Genomic DNA, 23,939 nt, shown 5'->3' with positions numbered 1-23,939 from the left:
AGTCCATCAATGTATAATTTTAGGTTTTATCTGCGGAAAAATTCTTAGTAGGCTGAATTTTGGTATACACCTTTATTACGGCATTGTTATGAAGATGTGAAAAATCGACATTGATATCGCGCAGGCTTTAAAAGTAATAAGGGTCAAAAGGTCACGAAAAGTTTTTCGCAAATATCTCGCGTTCTATTGATCGGAGGGCATCAGATGACGTATAAAAATTGTTCGTCGTGAAATTATCTACGACATTTGCCTGCTACATTTTTCTGTAAAATTAACCGCTTCGGGAGTAGAGCGCAGAGAATGTGACAAGATTGCACTCACATACGAAAAACTAAATATTTTTGGTATTTTTTACTCAATTTTTGAGATTTTTATCGAAGTAGCTTACATTTTTTGTCTTATTAACTTATCTTATTACTAATAAAAATGTACACATTGGGATAAAAAATAATATACAAAAGGGGAAACCATGTTTTTTGGAAATTTTGTATGTTATCCTTTGTGGAACCTACAATAAGCGCCTTCATTATTTAGATTTTAGAACACACTTTTTAAACATGGTTCAATTTTAGTTTTGAGCTTGTCAAAAACATGAATTCCATAGAAAATGTCGGTTGAAGCTTTTCCAAAGAAAAGTTGCAGAATATAATAATACAAAATAATACATTATTCCGCTGAAAAAGCTTAATGGTAATTTAAGATTGATAATATTCTCAAAACAAAAATTGAACCATGTTTAAAAAGTATGTTCTAAACAATAAAGGCGCTTATTGTACAAAAAAGACAAACATACAAAATTTCCAAAAAACGTGGTTTCCCCTAGTATATTATTTTTTATCCCAAAAAAGTTGAATGAGTTAGGGTTTACAATTTTGCAAATTACGACTCAAAAAAAGCCATTGTTAGGAATTGTTGAAATAAAATTTTTAACAATTTATAGGTACTGTATGTATTAAAAATGGGTAGAAAAAAAAACTATTACCAATTTCTTCCCATATTGTATTAAATACGTATATAAATATGTGTTAGGTACTGATAAAAATATATAAATATATAAAAAAATCATGAATGATGCGCCGGCTAGAGGTCGTAATTTTTGTCAAAAATGAAAAACTTAAAAACGAAATTATAGGTCTCAACAGGGTCTACAAGTTTGCTCACTAATTGGTTAGATAATTATCATCAAAAAATAAATATTTATATAGATATAGATAGACATTATAATGTCAAAAAACAAATGTCATGTCCTAAATTTTGGACTTTTTCGATCGATATCTCGATAACGATGCATGATACGCAGAAATTGTCTAGGCATGATTTGTAGAGCGCATGGATTGTATAGCATAGAATATTCTAAAATGTTCGTATCTCTTCGGATAGCCGAGTTATTAGGCGTGTTTTTTTGGCACAGCTATCCGTATCTGCAGTGGGAGCTTCCATGTTTTACAAATACAACACCCAGCTGCTTATCCGCAGCTGCGGATAAGCAGCTGGGTGAATAGAATATGTCAAAAACTTATCCGAAAGCAAAACCAAAATAAAAAATCAAATATTGAACAAATGCAGATGGATGTACAAATTGAAAATCAGGAAAAACCATTGTTTTATTTCTTCAAAAAATAAATTAACTATGCGTAAAAACTAAAGGTTTTTATTTATTTAATTCGTTAAATACTAACGTTACATTACATCTTAATATTAAATTTATATACTAAAAAAAAAGAAAAACATTTAATACAATATTACATATATGTACATTAAAATTGTGCATTAAAGAAATTTTGTTTGAAGTTCTTACTCTTAAAATTAACATTAAATGAAGAAATTATAAAATAGTATCTGTTGAAGACTGAAATCAGTTGATTTAAGGGACTATTTAAACCATAATTTGTTCTGCTAAATATTGGACATAAGATAATTTGTCTACGTAAATTAGCTTGACTGTAGCTGAAATTTAGACGATCCAGAGCTGATGGAGATGTTATTGACCCATTTATTAATTTTAAAATAAAACATAACTGTAAATATTGCCTAAGGCACGTTAGTAACGGAAGATTGATTAACCTTAATCTATTTCCGTACGGGGGAAGTGTATAACCTGGAGACCACGGGAGAAAGCGTAGACAAAAACGCATGAACCTTCTTTGGATGCTCTCAAGGCGGTCTATGTGAACTGAGTAGTATGGTGCCCATATTACACAGCCGTATTCTAGAACTGGTCTCACAAAAGACACATAAAGTAATTTTATGACGTAAGTATCCTGGAACTCACGAGCAAATCGTTTAATAAATCCTAAAATTCTATTTGATTTTTTTACGATAAAATTGTAGTGATCAATGAAAGTCAGTTTTTGGTCAAGAATAATTCCGAGATCGGACAAGAGGGATAATTTTTCCAGTGGAGATGTATCCAACATATAGTCATATGTTATACAGTTCTTTTTGCGTGTAAAACACATTGTTTTACATTTGTCTAAATTAGAGATGAGCAAAAAATCACGACCTGTGATTTTTAACCTGTGATTGACAAATCACAATCACTACCTGTGAACAGTCTTCAAATAACCTGTGATTACCTTAACCGTGAATTGGAAATTCACATTTTACTTTACAGTTAGCACTTAGCACAAATAGAGCATTTTCTCTGGATGTCATTTTCGACAAGTTTGTTTAGGTTATAGCGTGATTTCTCTCACATAGATCAATCATAAAAAGATCTCTTTGTTTGAACTTTACACTAGAAGTGAGGCAAAATTTTTTGTCAAAAGTAAATTAAAGTGCATTTGCGGGTTCAGGTAAAAAGTTATTTTTTTCAAAATCACAGGTCAAGTCATTTTCAATGCGTTTTCGTGAATTCCGCGTAAAATAATTCACGTTACACAAGTGCATTAGAAATTCAAATTATAACCTGCTATTTTTCAAAACAGCTTTTGCAACAGTTCTTTATTAAACGTGAATTGCCACGCAATTGCTTTGGAATTTTTTTAACCCGTGATTTTTCCCAAAACAACTTTTTAACAGTTCTTGTTTAAACGTTTATTGGTTTGACTGCAATTCACGCAAATGCTTTTGAATTTTTTAACCTGTTATTTTTCACAACTTTTGCAACAGTTCTTTTGTAAACGTGAATTGTACTGACGGAATTCACGCAAATGCCTTGGATTTTTTTTTTTACCTGTGATTTTTCCCAAAACAACTTTTTAACAGTTCTTTATTAAACGTGATTTGACTGGAACTCACTCATTTGCTTTCCAATTTTTTTTAACCTGTGATTTTTCCCAAAACAACTTTTGCAATAATTCTTTTGTTAAGCCTGGTACGCTGCTCGCGCTAAATTTTAGCTGAGATAAAATTCCCATACAAGTTATCGATAATTTGTATGGGATCCATTTTAGCTCAGATAAAATTTTTCGATAATTTGTATGGCAGCTAAAATTTAGCGCGAGCTGCGTACCAGGCTTAAACGTGAATTGTTTTGACCGGGATTCACGCAAATGTTAAGGATTTTTTTTAAACCCGTGATTTTGTTCAAAATAACTTTGCACCAATTCTTATGGAAACGTAAATTTAAAGCTAAATTCATTAAAATGCATTGAAAATTACTTTTGACCTTGGAAATAAATAGCTTTTGCAACAGTTCCTGTGTAAACGTGAATTGTTTTTATCGGAATTTACACAAGTGCATTGGAAATTATAAGCTGTGATTTTTCCCAAAACAACTTTTCAACAGTTCTTGTGTAAATGTGAATTGTTTTTACCGGAATTCACGCACGTTCGGTAAAATTAATGTTTTGTTTACCCCTTACAATCACATATGGCTCCAGAAGAATCACGGTTTGCCCGCGAATATTTGCTGTGCAATCGCAGGTTGCCCTGATTAAAATAAGGGTTTTCAACGTTACTTTTCCCGTGAAATTATAAATTTCTCCCGTAAAATCAAGAGTCGCTTAGACAAAATAATGTTTTCCCCAGTATAATCACGGATGGCTTTGGTAAATCGCGGATTTGTTTGCTTAAAATAGGAGTTTTCCTCGTAAAATCAGCTCCATTGTTTCAAATACACTCTTGTTAGAGCTTCTTTAGTACTTCCTACGTGAAAAATAGTAAAGAAATGTGTATATTGGAAAATACAAACGTTAATAATGCTACGCGTAATTTTTTTTTTTTTTGGATTTTCATAAAAAAAAATTGAAATCACGATTAAAAATCACAGGTTACAATCACTGTGAATTCAAAATCACAGTCACAGGTATACCTGTGATTGAAAAATCACGACTTAGCTCATCTCTAGTCTAAATTTAATAAAAGACTGTTTTCATTACACCATTCTCTAAATGAATACAGATCACTTTGAAGATCTAAACAATCTTTTGTTGATGTTATTTTCTTAAAAATTTTTACATCGTCAGCATAGATAAGTATAGATGAGTTTTTCAAAATTGAAGGCAAGTCATTAATATATAATATAAATAACAATTTGCCGAGGTGGCTGCCTTGGGGAACACCAGAGTTAATAAAGAATTGATCAGAAAGTTCATTTCTGAAATTCACACTATAAGATCTATTTCCTAAATAAGATGAAATCCATAATAAAAACGATTCGTTAAAGCCAAGAGCTCTTAGTTTAAATATAAGTGTTTTGTGAATACAACATCAACTTGTTTATTATCCTCAAAAGCATCGAGGCAAAACGTGGTAAAGCGGAACAAATTAGTAACTGTTGATTTATTTTGAATGAAACCATGTTGATTGTCACAGATAATGGATCTACAGTTAAAAGACAAGACTTCACATATAATGGACTCGAAAATTTTTGGGATGACAGAAAGTTTTGCAATAGGACGATAATTGGCAATTTCATTCTTAGACCCTTTTTTGTGAACTGATGTTATAAATGCACTTTTCCACAATATAGGAAATGTTGAGAATTTAATAGATACATTGAAAAGAACACAAAGAGGAAAGGTTAATTCAGACACACACTTCTTCAAAACACAAGATGGAACACCATCAGGGCCCGGACTGAAACAGTTCTCAAGATCATGAATTTTTTGAGTTATTGAATTTTCTTGAATGCCGAAATTGATAAAAGCAATCAAATAAAATGCTATAGAATTTAAAACACATCTCGTCAATATTACAATTTAAAAAAGTTTGATTCCAGTCCACATTACATAATAAGTTTTTTAGTTGATCGAAATTGCATTTTTTGTAATCAAATTTAAGTTTGTTATTTGAATTAAGAGAAACATTATTAATATTAATACCTGCTAGAGATATGTCTAACGCTGGGTGGTGTCGGTCTTCTTCCAACAGTTTAGTATGAGCGGGAATTACAACCATGTCAGTGTATATAGTATTGGAGAAAAAAACTAAGTTCAGAATTTTATCGAAGCGATTTGATATTCCATTGAATTGGCTGAGTCCGCACGAGGCTAAACCATCGATGATCGAAAATTCACTTGCGGATGAAGGGTTGGAAGGAGAGAAATAGTTGCAGTCAGTATAATCTATAATGTAAAATAATCTTGAACAAAATATGTGTTTTATTGTTGTTGTTTTATTATCTGACAGCTAGACGTTTTTTTGGGAAATCGAATTTGGCTGCAGATAGCGATGCCAAAAAAACACGCCTATTGTGTCCTTTTTTCAAAATGGCGGAAAAAGCTCATAGGAAATCTTGGTGGAAAACTTCAAGTTAAGCTTTTCTAAGCACCCCCTGCAACATATCCAAAATTACCCCTTCTCGGTTCATTTACATTTCTACAAGGATATTGAGCTGAGATATTTATGAATTTTGTTATGAATGTTGCATTTTTGATGATAAAATAGATATCATGCAAATATTTAAGGTGAAAGATTTTTTAGGTGGGAAATACAAAAATAATATTTTCATTTTATTATAATTGAAATTAACTGCGTTCCTTTGGGAATATTTATATACTGCTTAGTACTTTAAACTACTTTTGCTATATTGAAAAAGTAGTTAAAAGCTGCTTTAAGTAATAAGCAGTAGATAAATAATATTCCCAAAGGAACGCAGCTATTATACATTGAAGTAATTCTTATCTCTATTCTTTGAAATTCGTCAAAACACAAAGACTAAAAATGTGGAATAAGTGATAAGTAAAAATATCTGAAAGTAAGTTTTATTGACCCAGAAAAGTATTACACAAGCATTCACTGATACAAACATTCGCAACACCGATTTTTGAATTCATAAAACATAGATACAAATTTCCTTTTGGCACGACCTATATTACATACATGAAAAAACATTCCGTTACCACTAATGGGTTACTTTGTGTGTTTTTAAAGAATACGTATATATTCTTTAATATACTATTGTTGTAACTGGAAGCCCAGAATGAGCAACCCAGCGTCACGCAATGCAATACCCTACCAACTTCTTTGATTAACTACCGATGATAGGTACCTTCAACTCCCTGGAACATAATCGAAACTTTGCCACTTAAATCAAGCAAAACAAACTTCTTTATGTTGATGTTTGCTATAGCTATTTTTGTTTTGTTTAAGATATTTTTAAATACAATTTCGTTTTCTTTTGCGCATTCATTACAAGAACAACCAACCGAACTGTTAGCGAAATAAATGCTGCAATATGCCATTTCTTTACGGAAAATCAGATGAAAAGTACGTTAAAGCAGACCGCAGTACGAAAACACAGAAGTCAAAGCCTTTGGATTCATATAAGTTTTGTTTAAGTTCCCAGCTAGAAGGAATTCAAAAAATCAAATCGAGCGAAGTTTCGATACGCTTGAGGACATCTCCAGATAAACTGGTTGAAATTTGTGCATCAGTGCTGGATAAGATTGAGTTACCATATCCATTTTATTGGAGCGTTCTTGAAGTAGCAGATTGGATAAGAAAGCAAGGATTCCCACAGTATCAGGTTTGGTGTATTATTTGAATAAATTTATCGTTATATGTACATATTTTGATATCAAATTCCTTAAAGAACACTTTTAAGAAAAACCAAGTCAATGGAAAAACTCTCATACGTTTGGACGCATCTTATTTGGTCAAAATGAATATTAAGGATTTCAATCATCTACAAATAATTACTCATGCTATTCGGAATCTCTATGGGGTTGAAAAATCTGTTTTCAATAGAAGTATTTCAATGCCAGACCGTACTCTTAAAAGCTTACACATATTTGTGCGAACAAAAACTGGTTTCAAGTGTGATATTATACGTCCTTCAGATGTTTGTAGATTCTACCACCTCATACGACCTATTTCTCTATACGAAACTCATTGGCAGTCAATGGAACGATGGCTTAAACATACAGTTCCCTTTGAAACGCAGCTAATTGGTGATCTTTTTAAAACAAAGAACAATATGTTTAATCCAACAAACAAACAAACTATTCCGATTGGTCCAAAAAAGAACCATCGTGATTGTAGTGGTATGCCGCCATGTATGTGTAACTGGACGATTGAGAAAGATTTAATAAGTCCTAGGCAACTTAAATGTCTGAAAACGGGAAATAAAATTTATCATAAATTGCGAACCAATGAGAAATGCAAATGTTTTGAAATGTGTAAATGTAATGAGTCTCGAAAAGGCTTAACTGTGCTAAAAGAGAACGTTTCCCATAAATATGATTTAACTTACGATAACCGATCTTCAACCGAACAATCTGAAAGAGCTCATTAATCTGAGATCTAATATATTTGTCTTAAGAGAAAATTTATGAAACCTGGTTGCAATTAAAAGATGAATGGAAACAATCAAAAGTCGATCTTTTTCGGATTTATATTTTACTAGATGTAGGTATTACTAAATGTATTGAGTAGGAATAGTCTTCCACAAATGACAAAATTGGATGAGCTACGTATGGACAACTTAAATGTTACTCGTGGTCAACATTTAATAATTGTTAAAAATTTAATAGTAGACATTGATTTATCAACTTAAATAAATAAAAAAAGTAAGTATAAACCACAGTGAGCTTATTGCATATTTTTATTCCTTGCTATAGTCTGTTCAACATCTTTTTTTATTTTGGGAAAAACATACATATCTGCGTGAAGCTTTAAATCAAAAAGTTCATTTCAATAAATTGCTACTCAGGGACATTTGCTGAATCGAAGCTTAAATAATGTATGTTGAAGATAAACTCTTATTCTTTACTGTCACATAAGGATTTATGTTGAACATAAATGCTTAAGTTTCGATTCAACAGTTGAACATAACTTTAATACAAAAATTCTCAAGTTATGTTCAACTCCGAGTGAAAAAATGGCCCTGAGTGAGTAGACGTGATACTTTGTTTGTAAGTGTACAAAATTGTGCTGTTTTTTTTTTTTTTTTTTTTTTTTGAGGAGAGGAAATCTTCAAAAGACACTTGGCAGTATTCTACACCAAGTAGTGTGGGACTCTTAACCACTAAAACCACCTCTTTATCAGGACCAATCTTGAGAGATCGACATCAGATTTTTCTTTCTTAACTTTGTAAAATCACTTTGGGGGAAGTTTAAACTTTTAATACTTTCCCATGTTTTTTTAGACCATAAGCTCATGAGGCTTGGTTCTTCTTAATTTCCGAACATGGTTTCTTGTATTCAAGACGGACACCATTTCAGAATTGGTATGACTTTGCAGTCTCTGATTATGCGATACAGCGTATTTTTTAACAACTTCTGTAACCGTTTCTATTTGTAAGTCACGATGTAGATCGCTATTTCTTATGTACCAAGGTGCATTAACTATTCCACGAAGGACTTTGTTTTGAAATTTTTGGATGATTTCGGTATTTGTTTTCTTTGTACAGCCCCATAATTGGATACCATAGGTCCAAACAGGCTTTAGTACTTGATTATACAGCATTATTTTGTTTTGGGTTGATAAATCAGAGTTGTTACCAAGTAACCAGTACATTTTTCTATATTTCAAGTTTAGTTCTTCTCTTTTCTTTTTGATGTGCTCTTTCCACTTTAGCTTTGCATCCAAAGACATTCCAAGGTATTTGGCCGTATTGGCGTAAGGCACTCGATTATTACTGAATATTGGAATATTGTTTATCTTTTTATTTGTAAAGTTTATATGTGAAGATTTTGTTTCATTGAGTTTGATACGCTATTTTTCGGTCCAATCTCTGACTGTGTCGACGGCATTTTGTAGTTTTCCTGCTGCCTTAGAGACACATTTGTCGGTATCATCTGCAAAAGTAGCCATTATGGTGTGATTACCAACTGGGATATCCCTTGTGTATAGTAAATACAGAGTTCTCCTATGTTGAAATTATTCTGGCACAAAAAGTACTGAGATGTAAAAGTATACCAAGTTCTAAAGTTTGGGTTCAAATTCGTATCAATAAAATTTTGATTGTTCCCTTGACAATTTTTCTTTAAATTACCGATTTTGAAAGTTATTTCAAAAATTGCCAAGCAAACAATCAAAATTTTATTGATACGAATTTGAACCCAAACTTTAGAACTTGGTACACTTTTACATCTCAGTACTTTTTGTGCCAGAATAATTTCAACATAGGAGAACTTGGCTCTTTTTTTAACAGTAATGTTTTTGTTGTGATTTCACTACTTTTTGCAAGGTATGGCTGTAGAATTGAAAATCTCTATATTTGATGAAAATCCAGTGAAAATGGGTGGTTGCCACGCCCCCTGGCTAAAATGCTCAAATTTAAATTTTTTTCCTTTCTATAAACTACCATCTCTACCATTCAACCGAATTTCAAGATTCTACGATAAAATCAGAAGTGCTCTATAATAATTGATTAAAATTTTGCGGAAATGGGCTGTTGCCACGCCCCCTGGCTGAAATTTTCAAATTTTAAATTTTTTCCTTTGTATAAACTACCAGCACCACCATTCTACCAAATTTCAAGATTCTACGACAATCAGAAGTGCTCTATAATAATTTATGAAAATTCAGAAAAACCATCGATTTTTAAAGTTATTTCAAAAATTGCCAAGTAAACAATCAAAATTTTATTGATACGAATTTGAACCCAAACTTTAGAACTTGGTACACTTTTACATCTCAGTACTTTTTGTGCCAGCATAATTTCAACATAGGATAACTTGGCTCTTTTTTTAACAGTAATGTTTTTGTTGTGATTTCACTACTTTTTGCAAGGTATGGCTGTAGAATATAAAATCTCTTTATTTGATGAAAATTCAGCGAAAATGGGTGGTTGCCACGCCCCCTGCCTGAAATTCTCAAACTTTAAATTTTTTCCTTTGTGTAAACTACCAGCTCCACCATTCTACCAAATTTCAAGATTCTACGACATACAGAAGTGCTCTATAATATTTGATGAAAATTCAGCGGGAATGGGCGGTTGCCACGCACCCTGGCTGAAATTCTCAAATTTTAAATTTTTTCCTTTGTGTAAACTACCAGCACCACCATTCAACCAAATTTCAAGATTCTACGACAATCAGAAGTGCTCTATAATAATTTATGAAAATTCAGCGGAAATGGGCGGTTGCCACGCCCCCTGGCTGAAATTCTCAAGTTTTAAATTTTTTCCTTTGTATAAACTACCAGCTCTACTATTCTACCAAATTTCAAGATTCTACGATAATCAGAAGTGCTCTATAATATATGATGAAAATTCAGCGGAAATGGGTGGATGCCACGCCCCCTGAATTGAAAATCTCAAATTTTCGATTTTTTCCTTTGTATACACCACAAGTCCTATCACCGTGTAAAATTTCAAGTTTCTACGTTAACGGGAAGTTCTCCATAATTTTGATGATCTGTCAGTGAGTGAGTGAATCAGTCAGTCAGTTACGGTTTTTGCGATTTTTGTAGCCCTATATCTCAGAAACTACTCATAGTAAGAGGCTGAAATTTTGTGAGGAGTTTGGTTTCGACCAGCTCAACAAATGTAGCTGTGGAGGTTAGAGGGGGTCGAAAATGGCCTGAGTTGTTTCCTGTAAATAAGGGTGTAGTGCCAAAGTTGCTAGAGAACTTGGCTGGGCACTACCGTGCCCCTTGATAAAACCAACTAAAAGAACTAAAGAAAAAATCATTATTTGTGATGTGCTTACAAATATTAGTTAGCGTATTTAGTTGTATTATAACTTTAGAAAAGTGAATTTGAAATGAAGGAAGAAGGTCAAGTATGGTTGCCTTGAAGACTTGACCTTCTTTCCAAAACTTTATTTTATTTTTACAAGATTTTCAAAAAAAAAAATCAAAAATAATTTGTTATTTATGTAAAAAAAGTGAAATCGGCCCCATCTCAAAAATTTTTTTTTACCTTCACCCATTGAAAAAAATCTAGCTTCGTCAAAATTTTACCCATTTTCGATTTTTTTACAGTTTCTGATATGAGATAAATACACCTTTTCAACAATGTATAAAACATGTTACTCGGTTAAACCACCTAGAATTTATAAGGTGTCAATGTTCAAAAATTCAAACTTCGCTATCAAATTAAATTATATATTTTCACAACAACGTGCTGTTTTAAAAATATATTCTAAAATAATATTTATTTCCAAATCAAACGAGGTATTTTTTATGATAATCAATTCAAAATTGCCTTAGAAAAAAATTTTTACGATTACAACCCAGATACAGAAATTCGAACGTTTAGGCACCGAACAAAAATGTTATTTTGACACGTGGTACTATAACTTGAGCGCCAGAATTTGATAACGGTTTTTTGTAGAGGAGTTCAATACAATCATTTTTTTCTATAGGAATGGGGTCTATGTCCCCCCTTAAGGAGGGAGGGGCTATTTTCTAAAAAAAAATTATTAAAATAAAACAAATTAAAAAACTACGGCAACACTTACATTTACATTTCCGAAAGGGAGAATTGTACATTTAATTGTAATTTTAAAATTAGACCGAGAGCCGGGAGCAGATTTCCTGCAATAGTTTTTGAAATAATCGATTTCAAAGTTAAAAAAAGTCGAAATTTTTTTTTTTTTTAACTCAGTAAGTTCTATTTTTGTCCAGACTTTGAATTTTAATAAAAAATTAACTTATGCAGAAAAGTCCCTCAATTGATTCCTTATCGAATAGTGAAAACTATAATATGTTTCTATGCCTTCTAGGTTTTGAGGAAATTGAAAATTTAAAAAAAAAAATAGTTTGAAAAAAGAAATATCTGATAAAATTATTTCTCAATTTTCTTAAAACCTAGAAGGCATACGATAATTATCCTAATAGACCGAGAGCCGACAGCAAATTTTGGGAGTGGAGTGATAACCAAAATGTGAGTATGCATTTTCATAGCCTTATGTTTTCTTATAACGAATTCAAAAGTCTGGCAGCTTTAAATAGCAGCTTTATATGGTGTCCGGGAGGTTAAATATCGCGAGTTTTCCAATTAATGTGAGTCGGCTAAATTGACACAAATTCATATTCTGAATAAGGGCTGATGCTATGTCATTTCCCTTAATCCTGAAGACATCAATCTTAACGATGCTATACAAATAGTACTCAAGATATAAGCCTTTTAAACTAACCTTATCGGCTCTATTTTGGAGAGTTCTGAATTAAAAAGAAAAAAACAAACAAATTATTAAACAGAAAAGTCACTAAAACAAAGCCACTTAACAAGCTTATACCAAAGATAATATTCTTTTTTTGCTTTGACTGTATGTATTACATTTTTAAGTCTAAGGGTACGGCCACGTCCTGAGCGGCTGAGCGTCAATCCTGAGCTGCAAAACTAAATTAGAACGTATGAAAATGTTTGGGGGTGGCCGCATACACCCTGAGCGGCTGAGCGTCAATCCTGAGCGTCTTTACGACGTCGCTCAGCCGCTCAGCTCTGTTCTACTTTTTTTTTTTAATCCTGAGCGGCGAACTACATTATATTCTAAATAAACACGAATATTTTAGTAAATGGTGAAAATTATGATCTCTTGTGAAGAAAAATATTATTTTTTTTTCATTAAAGTAAAAAAAAAGTAAATAGTCCCCGACAGGAATCGAACCTAGGACTCGAATTTCTGACTATTTTAGAAGCTACAGCCTAAATGGATGGACCAATTCTTTTCAAACTTGGTATGTAGCATTTTTTGGAGATTGTGCAGATGATTCTTTGGAATTAATTTTTTTAGAACCTTATCTAATCATACCTGGATGCACCAATCCTAGAAAAGTATAATTTTCTCAAAAACTCTTTTAACGATTAATATAAAAAAAAATTAAGTGTGGGTTTTTGGACAAGGCCTATCTTTTAACAAAAAAAGATTTTTTCGAAAGTCATTATTAACGGTACCTGTCATAGAACCGTTTTTTTTTTAATTCTGAGTTTCTCTAAAACGACTTATTAAATTTTATCAGCATTTTTTAGTATAAATCAAAAATAAAATTTTGAAGAAATGCATTTTTGGATTTTTGAAAAAATGTTGAATTTTTTTTTTTGAAAAATCAAATTTTCCAAAACAGGTCATTAGATTCTTTTTGAAATTTAGGTTTTAGGCGTTGATCTATGTTGACTACAATATGGCAAACAAACTTTATTTTATTTAGAATAAAAAAATTAAAAAAAATAGGAATCGAACCTGGAACTCCCGCGTGTGAGCCGAATACTCATCGAATATTTTGCACTTCTAGGGTTTTGAAATTGCCGCTCAGGACGTGGCCACCTCGTCGCTCAGGATTGACGCTCAGACGCTCAGCCACTTAGACGCTCAGGACATGGCCGTAGCCTAATATAAAATTTATTGATATTTGTTTTTTTTTGTATTAAAAATCAAACACGTTTTTCTAAGTTTCTTATAATGATATTTCTTTCTTTTTCTTTTTTATTATTTTAATTGTTTTCTTTCTTACTTCTTTAAAATTAACCGAAACATTTTTGAAAGTGATTACTCATCATAAATATTATAATATGCTGATATTATTATCTTTTTTTTTCATAAGCTATGTGAAGTCAAATCTTATTGCCGATCAAATTTTGTCAGTAATTCATACATTTTACTTTAAAAAAAAAAATCGCCTTCAATTCAATCTGCCTGTTGAAAAATTGATTTTTTCTCTATCCTTAGGAATAAGTACAAACTGACTGTTTAACTGACTATTGAAAAATTGGCCCTTAGTAAAATAATGTGAATTTCAGTCCATTTTTCGATACAAAAAAAATCAAAAGTATGATATTTGACTAACTTTGTGTACTAATCGCCAGTAACTAGACATACATTCACCCCTATTACGATTGTCAACTAGCAATTGATAGTTGATAAAAAAATATATAATAATTATTATCTAATTTGCAAAAAATTGAAAGCAGAAAAAAAGCAGCATTTGAAATGTGATTGAAAAATAAATTTAAAAAAATGAACAGTTTTCCCCCAAATTAGATTTTAAAACACAAAATTTCAGTATTTATCAACTATCAATTGATAGTTGACAAACGTAATAGGGGTGATTATTATCTTTCAATAAAGCCATCGAAACCTAAAAAATTAACGTCCTTACATTGGCGGACACTTTGTGGCGGAATCAAAAAATATTAATCTCATTAATAGTAGCATATTAAATGCTTATTTGTTGCGCAAACCAAAAATTTGTAGCTCGTATAGTTTTTGAATTATTGAATTTTCCGCTAAAATAAGTCTGAAGTTAGCGGACCAAATCTGAAATGATTAAAAACAATGGCGCAAAATTTTAAGCAAGCTATTGTTAAGAGTTTAGCATATTACTACATAGTAAACAATTTGTTAAATATTTAGTAATTTAATAGCTGACCGAAAATTTTAATCCTTTTTCATTGTTTTACTAACTATACTCTGTCCAACAAAAGTCCATTGCCGCGCATGCTAAACTGTTTACATTAATTGTTTTCCAAACAAACGAAAAACAGATAGGGATAGCCACCAACCACACCACAACATTAATGTCTTTTTTTGGTTTTAAAAGCTTCAAAAAAGCATTAATCCTGAAAGCTCTTTCACAAAAACAATACAAAAAACGGAGTATTTTATGAAGGGATTTTACCAATGGTAACTCTTATGTATTGTGAATATTTTTAATACACACCAGTGTAGCCGCTGCAAAAAATCAAAAAGGGGCCAAACAAGGAGCCCGAGACAAAAAAAGGGCCAACCATAGAATTTCGTAGACCAAACAAAAAAAAATTATGTTAACATCACCGAAAACATATGATAAACTTTTAATAATAAAATTAACTAAAGAAAAAAAAAATAAGCAGAACATTTCTTGACACTATATTGGACTTTGGCAGTTTTCGTAATCTTTTCTTGGTTCTATTAAACTAAGATCTGACGTCAAGGAATTGCAAGTGTTTACTTTAAATCTATTTGTTATCTTATTTTTTATCAGTGCCAGTCAGAGAAATACTCTTTCAGCTGAGGCACTGCTGTGAGCAGTTTTCAAACAGTATTTCATCCAAACCATTTTTAAATAACCCGATAGCATGCCAAAATTCTTCATCGCCCTGAATTTCAAAAAATGTTTCGAAAACCTTGTCCGTAGAGCCAGCCTCAACCATTTAATATTTTATATTCCTCAATAACATTCTCGGAATTCGATTCGACTAAATTCTGGAAATAAGAGGTCGAATTACGGCATACGTTCGTTAACGTAAGGTTGCTATGTGTCTCTATCTTTTTCTACTAATTAAATAGAGACACAAATAGTAAAAACGTTGACGAATGATCGTAATCGTATGCTGTAATTCGACCCCAGAAACCTAATTGAAATCAACTGTTATATTTTTTTATAGTTCTCCATAAATTTTCATCTTTTAAAATTATTCAGAACAAAATGTTTAGCCATTTTGCTAATTTTTAAAAAAGTGGCCAAGGTGCCCGAACTTAAAAGAGTACCCTCTTGTTTAAAATTCAAATTTTCTTATATTTCAATACTTTTGATCACAGTACACATAAAAAGGTAATATATGTATTCCGGGGGTGGGGAGGGATTGCCAGTTACCTAAATATCATAGTTAATACAAATAAAACCAATAATCATAAACAAAACTTCTTTTAAGCTGAAAATACGAATTCTGCCATCCTCTTTTGAGGAACATCGCTTCGGGCAAATGTACCCCATGGGGTGCATTTGCCAGAGCAAAACCTACCCAAAAACAAATGGCAAATGTACCCCACAAGCTCATCTTTCGAAAAGGAGAATGGGCAATTTTGTATGGAACCTGGACGTTCCGCGGCCAAGAACGTTTTTGCTATTTTTTTGATGTAGTTAAGTCTTACATACATTGTGCAGAAGTTTTATCCTTCTAACGTCCTTCACAAACGGATAAAATGCATTTTTGCATTAAAACGTTAATGCAAATTGTCTCAATGCTTAAAATTGAACGTGTATTTTAAGTGCAAGATATGATAATCTGCCATTTTCCCTGAGCTGAAGACATTTATCTTGGATATCAAAAAAATAGAACCCAAAATATTGGCTTTTTAAAACATCAATTTCGAGTCTATTTTAAGTTTTTTTTTTCAATTTTTTGTTTATTTTTTCCTTTTGAAAACTCAAAAACAAAATCTTGAAGTGGTTGGCTTAAAAATCTTATATTTTGAGTTTAATTGAGGTTTTAAATCATAGCAAAATGACATAAAATTATATTTCTTAGTTTAATTAAAATAGTAATTCAATTTGCCCTTCCGTATTGCTCGATGCATTAACAACACTAATATTGCAATATCTTCCATTTCAAATGCAATACAACGAAACGGCCATAGTAAAAATTTTTCCTACGTTATAGTTCTTTCATTTGATACCAATTTCATTACTGGCCGCCAAAAGTCTAATATGCCCATTCTCCTTTACTTATAACTTTTTTAAAAGCTAAACAGTAAAAAAAGTCACTTACTTCTACACAGCATAGTACACATAATTTTCAAAAGATATTTGTATGAAAAAGTAATTTAACAAGACAAATACTAAAAATTTACGACGGATATGTACATAGGCGGATCCAGGGGGGGGCACGGGGGCACGTGCCCCCCCCAGAACTTAAAGTTCATACTTAAAGGAAATCAAACTATAAGAGTTTTAAAAATATATGAATAATAACAGAAAGAACTTGAGTGAAACTCTTGTCTATTTCTGGCTGAAAATGCGAATTTTGTTGATTGTTGCATCCCTTTCCCATGAAAAGCTCCACCTCACAAATAAATAAACGGCTATTTGTTGGGTACACACGAATTTTTTTTTTCGATTTAAAAAAAAAGTGAATTTTCAAAGTGATTTTGGTAAAAAATTTTGATATGGACATCGAATGAGATTGAATGATATAATTAAAATAATTGTATATGCAACTCTATTTTTTCATACAGAGGGGTTAAAAAATTTGCACTTTTTTCGTTGTTTTTTTTTAACATTAGTGTTTTTAAAATAGCGGAACACGTCACAAAATTGCATAAACTATATATTATAGAACTGCTGGATATGTAGAACAAACTTGCATTTCAGAAGTTTGCCCAAGTTTCCACCCCGAAAATAAAGACCCCTTGAAAAAAAAACTCCTCAAAAGCGACCCTTACTTATAGATTTTTATAAATATTATTTTATTTAGAAAATTTCTCCAGGGATACCTTTAAAAATATGTAAAAAAAAATAGTGTTCCAAATTTCAAAAGAATCGGTGCAGTAGTTTTGAAGTTATGAGGAGTACCGGCGTTGAAAACATTAGTTGTGGGGATAACAATTTAAAGTTTTGAACTCTGGACTAAAAGACTAAAACGTTCCTAAGGGAAGTATTAAAATACTCATAACTTGGTCAGTTTGGCTCCAAGAGACCTACAATTTGAACACAATATTCTTGAGATATAAAACAATTTAACCCCTTGTAGCTCCATGTGACATTTCTGTAACAAACCGAAAAAGATTGCATAAAAGCTCTACAAACAATTTTTTTTTTCTTTTGAAGCTTCTAATATTATAATCTTTAAGTATTGCTTTATCGAAATAATACTTCAAATTTCTAATAAATAGCACCAATAGTTTTTAATTGACAGTTAATGTTGAAAGTTGGGCTTTTTTTGAAAATAAGCAAATTTGTGTAAAAACTACGAAATTCAGAAAAAAAAAATAGTTTTTGTTAGTAAACCCCACGGGGTTTTATTTTTGGATTTTAGAAAAGTGCCTAAAAATTAATATTAGATAGTTTTTTGCTTGAATTTTCGCATTTTTATATAAAAATAAATTAAACTTTTTTTACTCAAAAAATATCGAAATAACTAAGTAAATAATGACTTTATTGAATTTTAAAAAAATACGTGTTTTATTAAAGATATACCAATCGATTGACTTATTAATTTTTAAATTTACGACCTTGGGTTACAAAAGGTTAATGCAAATAAAAAAAAACAAAACTGGGTTTCCCGGCAAAAAAAGTATGATTCAGTTTTTTTTGTTATTCTTAGGAACTTTAATATTTATTAGAATGAAGTCTTTAGTATTTGACTAAAAACTACTAGGTCATTAACTAATGGTATAATTATGTCCATAATATTGCAAAATTTTATACAAAATCAATTAAAAAACGTAAACATTTTTTTTTTCAAAATTTCATCTTTAAAACTTAATTTCTCAAAAACTATTTGGTGAAACAACTTAAGTCAAAAAATGAAATAAAGAATAGATTACTAACTTTAATATAGCACAGAATTGTACGTTCATTTTCTGATTTTTTATATTTTTTTTCTTCCGGCTAATCCAGGAGTAAGAGGGTTAGCACTAAAGTGGCTTTTACTGTAACAAGAAAATGAAAATTTTGCCTTCCGAATAACTTTTTGGTCATTTGGTACCTATTTGATGTGGGAAATGTGCCTAATATTTTTGGCCAGGTTTAAGACCACTGTGGGTCGTTAAAATTTTCTGCTTGTTAGTCAGTCGTATGGCACTTCACTTTATTTCTAACTGTTATTGCTGTTTTTTTTGCCAATCCGGCCCTTGTGCCCCCCCCAGAAAAAAATCCTGGATCCGCCCCTGGATATGTACCTTCATATTTTGGTTCTCAACATTAAAAAAAACTATTATAAGCGTCTAATTTATTTCGTGTCCAGTCAAAAGCTGTCAATCTTTGTGGAAAGTTTTCAATCATAAATTAGCAACAGAAAATGATTTTTCGATTTTACTATTCTGTTGGTTTGGAAAAAAACCTGGGCTGGCAAAGGTACCCCATTGGCAAATGCTCCCCCTTCTACCCTACTGTGACTTTTGATTACATTTTATTGTTTTGTATTTGAAATTAATAAAAAAATTATTAAAAAATTGTTTAATAAATCGCAATATGAATTGAGGACGGCTGGCTTGGCTATCAGAGGATATGCGGATATCCGATGTAGAAACCACGTTTTAAACCTAGTAGGTACATACCTATGCTTTTCGTTGCATTTATCACAGCTTGACCAACCAAATTCTTGCCTATGCTAGAATAATTGGATAATTTTAAATCATTTGTCAGTCAAAAATAACTGTCCAGCTTCAGGTAATTTTTCATAGAGGAAGGAATACCTAGAGAGCCGACTCGTACCCCCCTTACCTAAAACACCCGCAAATTTAATTTCAGATAATCTCTCTTATTTTTCTCTTGTTTTCCTATCTGTGAATCAGGGATGGAAAATGACATTTTTTAATTGTACTGAAAATTTAATTTGTATTGTACTGAAAATGGATACAATTGTATTGAAATATATTTTTTTCACACGAGAAATTAATATAAAATTTAATCAAAATGTTTTATTTGCAAAAACTGTTAAATTTTGCATATACATTTAATTATTTTCTGCGAAATCGAGTAATATTTATTTAATTTCGGTATAAATAAATATGAGAAAAAGTACATATTCACAAAAGACTACAAGTATTAAAAAAATTGAAAAATAATTCAAAATCGTGGGGACTCAAAAATAAAAGTGCAATTTCGCAATGGCAATGGCTCAGTTTTGAACTTAAAATTAGTTTTAGAAAATTAAATATTCGGTAATTACCACAACTCTCTGAAAAGATATAGTCTTAACACTTTTCCAACATAAAGACGTGTTTTCTTTGAGTTTCATGAAATTAAATCTACACTAACATGCCTTTCCCTTTGAAAATTGTTTTCATTTTTTTTTTTAATTGAATTACTGAAATTATAACAGAGTGAATTCAGTGTTTTGCATTTTGACTTTATTAGTCCCTAATTCGAACAGCATTTACAGTATTTGCTGATGAATGTCGAAAAAAATAGAACAAATTGATCAAAATTGAATTTTTTAATACTTTCGATTTCCTGTTTTTTTTTTTTTTGAAATCTTAGATTGCAAAAGAATTTTTAAAATACAGATGAAAAAATTGTATCGAATTTAGACAAATTGTATTTTTGTACTCGAGCAAACCCATTTGTATTGAATTCGATACAATTGTATCGACTTTTCCATGCCTGCTGTGAATACGTGTGAAAAGTACAATTCGTTTAATACCTTCCTTTCACCAGTAGATGTCCTCACAAATTTTGAATTTAAACATGATTTTGGTTTGTACATGAACTTGAATAGCTCAAATAGCTCACTCCAGACACCCACCTTTCAATAAATATGTACAGAAATAAAAAAAAAGGTTCGTGTTTTGAATTTATTATATTATTTTTTTATGAATTTATTTCCTACTGAGCACTTAAATTGTTTTTAATTGTTTTGAGCTCAACTCCACAGTTGAATGTGTTGGTGCCATTTAAAATGCACGGGAAAACTACCACATATAAGCACTGTGGAGTTTTTCCTCTCATTGCAGCTTGTAGGGTGGAAGAGAAAAACCAACCGAAGTCGCGTCTCTAGGTATTCCTTTCTCTATGTAATTTTTCTTGCTCCAAAAGAGTTTTTTAACTTTGGACAGTTAGAAAATATTTCGTTTCGCTTCAGTGGCGCACTAGGCTTTACAAATCAAATGTACCTACAAATATCAAAAAATCATCCTCGGCTAAATATTTAAGCGCCCAGGCCTTGAGATACTGAGTAAAAATTAGGAGGCTCAGTGAACGAGTACTTACCTATTAAATCTGTTTGCATCGTAACTTTATTTACCTATGTCTATTTATTATGAGCCTTTTCGAAAACTTCCCTTTAAAATAATGAGAAAGAGACCAAATTTTCAATAAATCCTATTATAGCAAATGTAACAAAGCGACATGTAGGTACCTAAATTACTTCAAGGAGGTAGTTTAGTTACCTATATAGAAACAGTATCTTAAATCTTGAAATTATCCACCTTAATATATGTTGACATCCAATAAAAATTGATGTGAGATAAAAAAAACTCAAAACATTTGGAAAAAAAGAGACAACAATGTATCGACAGACTCCTCCTCCATTACGATCCAAAATTCTATTTACGATTGGCTGGTTATACTTGGGTTGAACATGTAGTAAACTAATGAACCTGAATAAACAAATAAAAATCTTGAATGGGAATTTTTCAGATACTTTTTCCTGTCTATCAAAATCTACAACGCAACGATCATTGATCAGTTCGTGCACATCGTTGGCGGAATAAAGTGATTGCGGGTGTACATATTACTACCAGATCGGTATTCAAGTTTAATGAATTTGAACAAGTGTTTGTGACTTATGCGAGGATACCTACATGATTTTGTTGCGCATTAATGTCTATTGATCTTGCATCGGTATCTACGAACTAGGATAAGTGCTTTGCATCAATTTTTGTTTCGGTTTCAAGTGTGAATAAAAAATACCTAATCGATTGCAGTTATCTGTCTTTCATATTTAGTCATTGTCATTTTGTTTATTATTGTTTATACCTACCATTGTGAATATGAATAGTGTCTTATCTTATTTTGGTTTAATTGATGAAGGCTATTCAGATATTTTAAAGCAAGTTTTTAAATTGAAGATGTTTAATTGAAGCTTGACCAACACACACCTAATTACCAATGAAATATTTTAATTGTTAATTTGAGAAAAAATAAAATTGGAATCGAATTGTGGAAAAAAAATTATAAGTGCAAGAGTCTTACATTTTTTTGGATTATAACAGTGAGAGGCAGGTAAACTATATCGTAAATTAAAGATTCAAATACACATGTAACCTATCTTTTGTAGTTTATTTTTTTTAATCTCATAACATCACTATTTGAAATAGATATAAGGAACTATAATATAAGAGCCGAAAGCAAATTTAAGGGGAACGGGTCGTTATTCTGTATACCAAAATTCTGTATCTGAATAAATAATTCTGTATGAACATAATTCTATATTCCATTATTCTGCTTTTCTATTATTCTGTATTTCAAAATTCTGTTTTAAAAATTCTGAAAATCCGTTATTCTGCTTTTTGGAATTCTGTATATTCCAAACATTTTTATATTGCCTGTTGAACAATTTGTATTCAATTAACAAATTAAGGATTTATGTTCTAAACATAAAACATTATTTGACAGTTTACGCTGAGGAAAAATTAGGGAATAAGAGTTCTGAATACATAAATATTTAAGTTTCCTTTCAGCAAATGGCCCTGCTAAAAGACCTTACAAAAAAGACAAAAACAAATAAAAAATAACAAAAAAACAAAATGATGAAATACATAATTATGTATATTGGCTAAATATAATTAGTATTTTGGTATTCAAAATATGTCATTAAAATTCAATATAAAATCTGTAAGGCATATGCAAATTCATTGGGGAGGTATTCTACTTCAAAGCATTTTCTGCAAAGAAAATACCAAAAATCTGTATTCCAAAATTCTGTAAATGATAAATGAAAAAAATGTTTTGATAATGAAAAAAAAAGTGCGCACTTTTTCTCATTATCAAAACAATTTTTCATTTATCATTTACAAAATTTTGGAATACAGAATTTTGTATTTACAGAATTTTAGAATACCTGCAGAATATTGAATTTACAGAATTTTAAAATACAGAATTTTGAATTTACAGAATTTCAAAATACAGAATTTTGGAATCCGAATTTTGGCCCATACAGAATTTCGACCCCAACCCAAATTTAAGATGTGGTGTGTGGAGATACAAGTAGCTATCCACACAATATAAAACATTTTTGAATAAAAACTTATAGTTTTTTTTCTTATCCATTAATTTTATATTCAAAGTCCTGAGATAACTGTGAAAAGATGTTCTTTTTCTAAACACGTCATATCTTTTGATCTAGAGCACATACAATTTTGATTTAACTTTAATACGCATGCTGATAATAGTACCTTTCATTTGATATATCACACATAACGGTACGTGCTCAACAAGTCACACAATACTCGTGTTTTATTGGTAACTTAGAACTTAGCTAAGTAAAATTTTGCACGGGAAAAAACAACAAATGATTACTAAGGATAATTAAAAGTGTTTTATTTGTTGGTTTACAGAAAAAAAGTTTTTTTCTAAACTACATGTTTGGCCCTTAAACAATTATGGATTATTAATAAATAAATAAAAGTAATCAATTGTTGTTGTTTACAGCATGAAATGTTTACTCAGTAAAATACTGAGTACCAATAAGACACGGCTAATCTTAAATTGAAAAACCTGAAAAATACCTCAAAACACCTGTGGAGATCTGTTGCCGATGACCAGCCACCAGTGTAGGAAGTACCGTAGTCTCAATTTGAAATTTCGACATGGTTGGCTTTAAGAAAATCTTTCTTTTCTGGTAGGCATCGTAGAAATATGAATGAAGCGTCATAAAAAAGATGAAATAATATGCTTTCAGATGATATAAAATGTATTATAAGTTGTCATAAAAAAATTGGATTTAATGGTGTTAGAAGAAAACAAAAGATTTTTTTTGCTCTTCATGAAAAATGATTGTTTTGAATAAATTATTTTTTTAGTTTTTGCGCATTGTAAAAATTTTAGTATGGCTTTATTCTATTGGAAAATTTGTAAGCTTTTTAATGACGTATTTTTTTTTTCAAGAAAAATGATTTTTAAAGGTTTCACTTCTACCACGTGTGAATTGCACACATAATTTTTGTATACTACGTAC

At 30.9% G+C, this 23,939-nt stretch overlaps 3 protein-coding genes across 4 annotated transcripts in view; 2 read left to right on the top strand and 1 right to left on the bottom strand.

Annotated features, from left to right (window-relative positions):
- LOC129920300 (uncharacterized) overlaps window positions 1-23,939 on the bottom strand; it is a 155,595-nt gene that overhangs the window by 68,002 nt on the left and 63,654 nt on the right. The gene's annotated exons all lie outside the window — the stretch shown is intronic.
- LOC129920298 (uncharacterized) lies at window positions 6,480-7,934 on the top strand. Of its 2 annotated transcripts, XM_056001644.1 has the most exons (3): window positions 6,480-6,654; window positions 6,727-6,913; window positions 6,980-7,934. In XM_056001644.1, exons 1-3 carry the CDS (start codon window positions 6,623-6,625, stop codon window positions 7,679-7,681), a joined length of 921 nt encoding a protein of 306 aa, XP_055857619.1. In that variant the 5' UTR covers window positions 6,480-6,622; the 3' UTR covers window positions 7,682-7,934. The 2 variants fall into 2 exon arrangements, with proteins under 2 accessions (XP_055857619.1, XP_055857618.1); XM_056001643.1 differs by having other exon boundaries at window positions 6,480-6,913.
- The window catches only part of LOC129920297 (homeobox protein H2.0-like), a 99,014-nt gene continuing 96,465 nt past the window's right edge, over window positions 21,391-23,939 (top strand). The window contains exon 1 of the mRNA XM_056001642.1: window positions 21,391-21,985. The gene's annotated coding sequence lies outside the window, so the exon portion shown is untranslated. The remainder of the gene's footprint in view (window positions 21,986-23,939) is intronic.

The sequence above is a fragment of the Episyrphus balteatus genome, chromosome 4 (genome assembly GCF_945859705.1).
Source record: "Episyrphus balteatus chromosome 4, idEpiBalt1.1, whole genome shotgun sequence".
In the NCBI taxonomy this organism is placed as follows: Eukaryota; Metazoa; Arthropoda; class Insecta; order Diptera; family Syrphidae; genus Episyrphus; species Episyrphus balteatus.
This window is presented reverse-complemented; position numbering and strand designations above follow the sequence as displayed.